The sequence below is a fragment of the Chinchilla lanigera genome, unplaced genomic scaffold, assembly GCF_000276665.1.
Source record: "Chinchilla lanigera isolate Chin_1 unplaced genomic scaffold, ChiLan1.0 scaffold00035, whole genome shotgun sequence".
Lineage (NCBI taxonomy): Eukaryota > Metazoa > Chordata > Mammalia > Rodentia > Chinchillidae > Chinchilla > Chinchilla lanigera.
The window spans coordinates 6,672,475-6,681,273 of record NW_004955436.1 but is presented as its reverse complement, the minus strand read 5'-3'; the positions used below and the strand labels follow the sequence as shown (position 1 = coordinate 6,681,273).

General features: G+C 51.6%; 1 protein-coding gene across 1 annotated transcript in view; it reads left to right on the top strand.

The window, feature by feature from the left end:
- Positions 1-5,382, top strand: part of Hddc2 (HD domain containing 2) — an 18,195-nt gene extending 12,813 nt beyond the window's left edge. Inside the window, exons 5-6 of the mRNA XM_005389156.1 lie at positions 1,306-1,444; positions 5,058-5,382. Of these exons, the coding sequence (XP_005389213.1) occupies positions 1,306-1,444; positions 5,058-5,155 (237 nt within the window). The 3' untranslated portion in view covers positions 5,156-5,382. The remainder of the gene's footprint in view (positions 1-1,305; positions 1,445-5,057) is intronic.
- Positions 5,383-8,799: the final 3,417 nt, after the last annotated feature.

Here is an 8,799-nt window from a genome sequence, read left to right as displayed (position 1 = left end):
GGGTCTCAGCAGGTGTCCTGGGGTCAGAGCAGGTGTCCTGGGGTCAGAGCAGGTGGGGTCAGAGTGGGTCTCAGCAGGTGTCCTCAGGTCAGAGCAGGTGTCCTGGGCTCAGAGCAGGTGTGCCAGGGTCAGAGCAGGGGTCAGAACAGGTGTCCAGGTCAGGTTGGCCCTGGGGATCAGGCTGGAGAGTTTGCTAGGTTGGACCTTCCTGGCGTGAGCTCCTTGTGCCTGTCATGGACTGGAGGGCCCAGGGTTTCCAGCCAGAGGTGACCTGTCTCTCTCTCGCATGGAGTTTAGAGTCTGCGTGGATGTTGTGGCACTTGTTTTGTTCAAAGGTACCCAGGAGGCTTTGATTTTGCTTTTATTTCGCTGTGCCAGTGGATCGTCTTTTTTCCCATCTTATCGTCTCCCACCCCTTTCTCAGAGGCTCTCTTACACCCTGCCTTTGTGCAGTTCCTCCTTCGCCTTTCTCCCCGGCCTCAGCACCGTGACCTTACACAGACTCCTGGCGCCACTGGACGCTACAGAGTCCCAGACCTGATTCCTCTGCTCCCAGACAGCGAAGATCTACACTGCGCTTTCAGACTCTTCTGCAGTGTGCAGCTCAGCAGGACTCTGCCTGCCTGGCCCAGGCCCGGCCTGTCACTAGCAGCTGTCTGCGGCAGCTTCCCCACACGCCCTGCGTGCTTCCCTCTCTGCAGCGCTGTGCTCTTCTGCACTGCGTCCCTCCTGGAAGATGAAACTGGGGAGTACTGCCATTCTTTTCAGAAGGCAAAAGCCAACCATTTACACTTCTTTTAAAAGAAATCATGTAAGTCACCAGAATTGGCAATAGCATATGCTGCCTTTTAGTGGTCTTGAAATATTTTTCTCACTTTGAACTTTCAACAGAAAAGGAGTCTTTGATGGTTTTGATGTAGTATGTGTTCCTTTCCCTTTTGTTAAATCATGAATTTAGATTCATTTAATATTATGTTGTAACTACGAATGTCAGTGAACTTACCTAAAATTGTTTTTAATGCCGTTGGAATAAAACAAAATACATCAGGCTTCAAAGGTTAAGTGATTCCTCTGTATAACATTGAGCTCTGTCAAATCTGGAGAGCTGCCTTCATAGAAATGAGGCATCTAATGAAACCCAAGAAACCTTTTGGGGATTTGTATCGCGCGTCATGCTGTCAAGAAAGTGTGACACATTCGTTACCTCAACACATCCAGGCTGGAATCACGAATGTGACTTTGGGTACAGAGTGTCCTGGGGTGCCCCACGCTTAACCAACCCCCTCTAACTGTCCCCTTGCTTAGGAGTATGAGACCCAGTCCAGTGCAGAAGCCAAGTTTGTGAAGCAGCTGGACCAGTGTGAGATGATCCTGCAGGCGTCGGAGTATGAAGACCTGGAGAGCAAGCCGGGGAGGCTGCAGGACTTCTTCGACTCCACCGCAGGTGCCTGTGCCCCTGCAGCGCGGCCCACGTCTTCGGGCCTTCCCCGAACAGCGCCGTATGAGATGAGGCTGCTGCGGAGGCAGGTGGCGCCTCAGAGCTTCGCTGCCTGGGAGTGAGCACCTTCTCCTCCACCTCCCCCACTGCCAGCTGTGTCCCTGGACTGGCTCCTGACCCCTCAGAGCCTGTCTCCTCTCTGAAAACTGGGGTGGTGGTGATCCTAACACCCTCCGAAGTCCAAGGCTGGCTACTGAGATTCAAGAGAGTTAGTCCGTGTGAAGGGGCTTTGTGATCTTGAGTGCTGTATGGTTGTATGGTCAAGGAGACAATTACAAAGTTAAAACAGGAAAGCCCTGCGAGCTAAAGTCACCTGCGTCCTCCTGGTCCTTCATAGTACAGCCCTGAGGTCAAACTGCTCGGGTTGGAATCCTCATTATGCCCTGTATCAGCTGTGTGACTCCCAGTGAATTGCTTACCCTCTCTTTTTTTTTGTGACAGAGTCTCGCTATACAATTCAGGCTGGCCTCGAGCTCACTTTGTAGACCAGGCTGGTCTCAAACTCACAATGATCCTCCTGCCTCAGCCTCCTGAGTGCTGGGATTACAGGCGTGCGCCACTGTGCCTGGCTGCTTCCCCTCTCTGGACCTTAGTTTTCTTACTTTCAAGAGGAGGATAATAGGACCCACTTTACAGGGTTGTTTCAGGTTACACTGAGCTCATGCAGGTGACACGCTCAGTGCTCAGAGCATCCGTGGCAGTGAGTGGTAGCTGTCTTCCAAAGCCATGACAGCTTCCAGAGCAAGCTGCCAAGCGCACTGTGTCTGTGAGCTGCTCTCGTGTGCCTTCAGTGAAACCCCGCTTCCCGGGCGCCCTGTGCTCGGCATCCTCCGGAGAGTGGCGGGGGCAGCTCCCTCGGGGGAGGCGGGGAGAGAGCACTGCGCCTGCGCTCGGTGTGGTCCGCAGCACAGTGCATCCCTCGGTTTTGCTCTGCAGTCCTCTGGACAAGGCCCCGTTGTTTCGGCCCGGTGCTCTCAGCGTGCCGGCTGCTCTCGAGTTTGCCTTCTTATCTGCCGGCCTCCTTTGTAGACACGGGTGCCTTTGCATCTGTGTGTAGTTGCGTGTTTTGGTACTGGGGACGGAACCTAAATTCTGGTACGTGTCAGGCAAGCACCCTTCCACTCAGCTGGTGTCTTTATTTTAAAAACCCGTGATTTCCCTCTTCCCACGCATGCAACTCTGGCCCTTGCGTGACCCCCAGAGCCCTGCCACCTAAGGCCGCCCAGCTCTGGCCTCCTTCCCGACCCTCGCTGCTGTCAGCGTCAAGCGTCTGTTGTTCATTTTGCACTTGCCCTAGAGCTGCCTGTCTCCCTGCCCGTCTCCTGACGATGCTCTCCGGCTCTCTCCCGCGACAGCTTCCGCTCCTGCAGTGAAGCCCCTGAGATAGCAGCCTAGACGAGGACTTGGTTTGGCTCCCAGGTTTGGAGGTGTTCAGTCTGTGGCCTGTGGGTGCCTCTGCTGTGGGCCTGGGGGGCGGAGCGAGGTGACCTGAGGCTGCCCTCATGGTCTCACTTCTTAACGCCCTCTCACCCCCCAGGAGTGCCAGGCTGGGACCAAGCTTTGCCACCTGGGCCCCTGGAGGGCGCCCCCACCCTGTGCCTGCTGACAGGCTGTGGGAGGACCAGCAGCTGTGGCCTGATCTGCCTTTGATATACGAAGTACTTAAGTCCTAAAAAATCTAGACTTAAGTACAGTGAAGTTAAATTCAGTGACTTTTGTTTACTCTACTTAATGAGTTCATAATTTAATACACTAAGTTACAGAGTGACTTTATGAACTGGAAATCAGCAGATCCTGGCCTAGGGCCAGTTTGTAAATCCTATGCGGTTGAAACCCAGCCCAGCCCTTCTTCACGGGCAGTCAGAGCTGCCCTCTGCCGAGCTGGGAGGTGGACAGGAGGCTGCGGGTGCAGCCTGGGACCGGCTCTGTGGCTCTGCGGGCGAGGTCCGCCAGCCCACGTGGTGCCAGTGACGACGAGCCCGTGGTCGCACACTTCCCGGCCGGTAGTGTTGACGCTTTTCTGGGTGCTTACAGATTGGCTGCCTCACAGTGATGCACTGTGGGCGAGGAGCGGGACGCGGAGCACCAGGAGAGTCAGAACACAGACGGGCGCACGCGGTGTCTGATTTTTTTTTTTTTTGTTTTTTGTTTTTTGTTTTTCTCCGGTACCGGGAACCGAACTCACGACCTTGCGCTTGCAAGGCAGACGCTTTTGCCACTGAGCTAAATCCCCAGCCCCCGCGGCGTCTGATTTAAATTCTGTGTTTTACTGAGAGAAATTTGAGCCCAGAGAGATGACTGCTTTGCTGCTTCTTCCCGTAGCCTCACTAATGCTTGGAGAAAGGCTTCATTAGAGAAAGCTGAAGATATTTCTAGCCCGTGACTGTTACGAAAACTCTTAAGGGGACGCCAGGTCTTTCCTTTTAGTTTCATCTCTGTGACCTGCTTCCTGGCTTCGTGTCCTCTTTTCCTGTCGCTGCTTCCAGAATCCTGGCTCACTGCGGGGTGGGCGGCCTGGCCCGGGGATGGGGCAGAGGGGGCGCAGGCTGGGAGGTGAGACTCCAGTGTGGGCAGCACAGCCCTCACCTGCGCTCGGAGCTGTGGCGGCCTGGGGAGGCAGAGCCCAGCAGCGAGGGCGTCAGGGTGGACCGCTGTGGGGTCCAGTGCCAGGCCGCCGTGGCGGGGTAGACGGCTCAGGCAGCCAGATCCTGGGCATGACCTGAACGTGGTGCGGCAGGGCTGGGGAGGCGTTGCATGCCGGGTGCCTGTGAGCGGAGTCCAAGAATTGGAGCCTGATGGGCTGGAGGACTGGGTGGGACCTAGACTGGGGAGAGGGCAGAAGCGAAGGGAAGGTTTGAAGAGGGAGAGCGCAAGCCGTCAGGTCTGGCAGCAGGGAGGTCACTGCACCTTCAGGTTCGGAGGAACAGGGGTCACAGAAGCCCCTGGGGGAGGAAAGGACCGGAAGACTGAGTGCCCACAGCCACCTTGTGAGTGAGACCAGCTCCAAGACGCACGGTGCAGTGAGGGTGACTTGCCTGCGGGCTGGGCAGGGACAGGGACAGGCGGGGGCGATGTGGGGCGCAGGGTCCGTGCATCTGACAGGAAGTACGGTCACTGCGCAGCACAGAAACCTGGCGTCTTGGTGCCGGGATGCGTCACGGGTCTCCAGTTGAGGGGCGAAGGGGCCTGCAGGAGCTGTTTGCACGCTGGTTCCCAGCGGAGGACAGCCGGAGCCAGGGCTTGGTCTCTGTGTGCAGGAGCCGTGGCCCAGCTCTCCGCCCTCGCACCTGCTTTCCCTGAGGACCTCCGTAGGGGCCTTCAAGGCTGCCCTCCGAGGCTTCCTGCTCCCTGCGTCACGGATAGTCCTGGGCCTGACTCGCCTCTATACTCCCTGGCACGTGGAGTGACAGTGACGCGCTCCCTGTGTCCCCTCCGGAGAAGCTGCAGTCCCCTGCTGTGCAGTGGGCGTGGGGCAGGTCAGAGAGCCGAGCCCCCTGGGATAAGCTGGGGACACAGATGTCTTCTCCTGCCAACACAGGAATGTCTTTTTGCTTTGCAGGGAAATTCAGTCACCCCGAAATAGTCCAGCTCGTCTCTGAAATTGAGGCTGAAAGAAATGCGAACATTGATACCTCCTCGGGTGAGCCGGGCTCCTGAGCACTGGGCCTGTGACACACGATTTCTTTCCCTTTCCTGGTGCTGTTTTGCCATTGCTGGCCTTGAGTTCCTGCGTGTGAAGTCTGTGTGTTTTCAGTTGTCTGCACTGCTGCAAGAAATGTGATGTCATTCAGGCCCTAAAAGAAGTGATGGAAGAAATGGTGATGAATACAGCAGGAGTGGGGAGGAGTGCCTTTTTAATAAATTACACATCCTAAACTTGAAAATTTTTAGTGTCACCTTAAGTCGTCTTTCTCTGACTTTGTAACCTGCGTTCCTGAGGGCCACACTCATTGAAGACTGAAGAAGTTAATTCTGATTGGGTTTAAGAACAGATTTCTGCTGATGTAGTGATGAGGTCTGGAAAAGAGAGTGTGTTAGTGTCCTAACATTTGTCTCCACTGGTGAAATGGGCCTTCTCACACGGTCACTTTCTTGAGGAGGATTTTAAATCACATTCATTGTGCCCCACGTCAGACCCTGATTACAGACTGAGAAACCTTGCCTGCAGCCCTACGTTATTTAAGTTGGCTGTAAATGGGGACCTACAGGTTCAGCTGTCACTTTCCTTTTGTCTTAGGCACTTCATTGCTGAGACAGCCACACCTTGAAGAGAGGCTCACAGTTCTAGAAGTTTCAGTCCATGGTTTCAGTCACAGTTCTAGAAGTTTCAGTGCAGTCCAGCATGGCGGAGGGACCTGGGTCGAGGAAAGCTGCTCATCTCATGGTGCCCAGGAAGCAGTGGGGGTGGGGGAGATGCAGGCTTCCAGTCCAGGCCCTGTGATATGCCTCCAACCAAGCCCCACCTGACAGCATGTGCAGCTCTGCCCTACCTGTAGTGCGTGAGGCTTCCGGGGGACATTCTCAACCCAAACTGTAACACCTTCCTCTTTGCCTCTTGGTACTTTTCTGTCTGATCTGCAGCTCTTGAGGTTTGGTTATAAGAACATTTATTACTTGGTGAAAAATATATCACAGGAATGGTATTGCTAGAGGTACTGAGCCTAAGGGTGGTTACGTATCAGTCTGATTTCTTCCCCTCATGTTCCTTTTGTGGGATTAAGTGACCCACCCCTGTGTGGCTTTAAGTGACACGCAGCCATTGGACAGTGCAGAAAGAAAGGTCATCTGCACGGGCATGCACGGATCTTTGCCACAGAACAGCAAGGCCTGTCCCTTTAATTTGAATGACAGTTTCCATTGGAAGGCCTTTGAGGCTGACATGGTGAAAATTTTTAGGCAGTGTTTCTCTGGAAACTTTGCGGTATCCATGGATACCCAGTCTGCAGGAAGCAAGGTGCATGATCCCTTCAGAAGCAACACACGTGTATGTACAGTTGCTCTGCAATGAAAACAGCAAGTGCAGTGATTACTTTTGGAGATCTAGTTAGTAGGAAAACAAGCCCATCAGTCTGTATTGTGGAGCTTTTTCCTCTTTGCATAAAAATATGTGCATAAAACAACCCCAGATAAAGATTAAGTATTTATAACCACAAGGTTTTTGATGGCCGTGGAGTTTTATTTGGAACATTTTGTTGCCTGTTTCATAAGCACAATTGAGAGCTAGAAGCCTGACTTGGGTCGGGCTTTACAGGGGTCCTTTCGTATTGTCTCAGTTTATCATCTGCCTAACAACTAGATCCTAATTAGCACACACCTTGAGGGAACATTTTTTTAAAATGTTAAAGTACTAGGTGCTAGGAGTAAAATACCCTTTTAATGGAAACAAAACAGATCAATAAAGTAGCTATTGAATCCACCAGCCATGTCTACATAGGTTTGAATTTTATTACTGCATGCATGCTAGATCCCTGGCTTTGGTCTTCTGAGTGGCAAACCCCGTCATGTCGTGGCAGAGTAAATTAGTCTTGGGTTGAACGCAAAGAGAATTCATCATGACCGTTTTTCACTTGTGACTGGCATATCACAGCTGTCACAGCATTTTCAAGGCCCTTGTGTGAAAAAAATGTCCATTCATCTCAGCCTTGTCTGCTGGCATATAATCTGGGGTAAATGATGGATGAAGTGCTGTGAGGAGAAGCATTCTCCATGCCCACATTTTTATACACATAACCTGGTATTCTTAGGTAAGGGGGAATTTCTGTGGGCTTTGGAATGGTGTGTGGGTGTCTGTCAAGGTTCCTCCGGCGCTGGAAGCCTGGTTCTCTCGGGCGTGTTGAGCTGCGGCCTTTCACGGTGGAGCTCGTGCTGGGTGAGGGGAGGTACTGATCAGGGCACAATGTCCTTGTCAGGGGTCACTGCTGGTCATGCAGAGCAAATTCCTGGAAGAAGTTGCTGTAAGACAGGCCGGGCCCTGGCCACGGGGCTTTCTGTCTCACAGTGCAAGCTCTTTCACGGTAGTGTATTCTCCTGCCGTGGTGGTACCACTGACCCGGAGCCCATCCCCAGAGCTGGGCAGATGTCCTCGAATCTGGGCTGCCCTTTGAAATAATCAGTTTAAAAGCAGTTCATTCTTTCCAAAGCAGACACTTTTACCGGTTGGCATGAAAATCTTCCTGTGCCTCTCAAGCTTTACATTTTCTAAAGGTTGAGCAAAATCAGGATCAGAACCTTTCCTGTTACGACTTTAAATGACGCGAGATTCCTGGTTCCGCGCGCATGCTCAGTCTTGGGGAAACGGTGCCGTGCTCCTTCGCTTCCGTGCTTCCTGCGGCTGCTTTGTATAGCTGATTTAGTGTGTGAAGCCAAGACGATGGGGTTCCCAACCCTAAAATATTTACTCTCTGGTCCTTTACACTAAGATTTTTCTGACCCAAGCAGTGTGTGTGTGGGGGAGTATACACACACACACACACACACATATATTACATGGGCTTTTTAAAGTGATTTTTTTTTTTTTGTAAATATGTTTGTTCAGTGTGCATTTTACAAATATGTCTTAAGGTTATTTCCCCGCTACCCAATAATGTATGTTCTCATTTAGAAGAAAAGAGAAGCATATAATGTGGAAGGTAAAAGTGACTGCAGGAGTCAGGCATGGTGTATGCCTGTAGTCCCAGCTTCTTGGGGAGGCTGAGGAAGGAGCATCACAAGTTTGAAGCTAGCCTGGGCAACTTAGTGAAACCCTGCCTAAAAGTAAAATTTAAAAGGTGGCAGGGGATATAACTCAGTGGTAGAGTGCTTGTATAGCAAGCACGAGGCCTTGGATTCTCTCTTGCGTGTGTGCGCGCACACACACACACAGTGTAGAAATACCAATATTAAAAAAATTGATTATTTTCATACACAAGGACAATTTGCAAGTTGGAAACCATTCTAAATTCCGTCTTCAGATATCCCTAATCTAAACAGCTACTACCATATGTAAACTGGAGATTTATATTAAAATCGGAAATTAGTTTAGCATCCTGGGGTAGCTGAATTTGTCATTACTTTCATATCTTCTGTTTTGTTCACCAAGTTAGAAGCTGATTTAAGATAGCATCTGTAGAGTCATACCGATCAACTTTTTTTTTTTTTTTTTTTTTTTTGGTTTTTCTCTGGTACCGGGAACCGAACTCACGACCTTGTGCTTGCCAGGCAGGCGCTTTTGTCGCTGAGCTAAATCCCCAGCCACATACCAATCAACTTTTAAGGTCATGTATGGCCCTGAAAGCTTACAGAAATAAAGAATTCAGTCATCA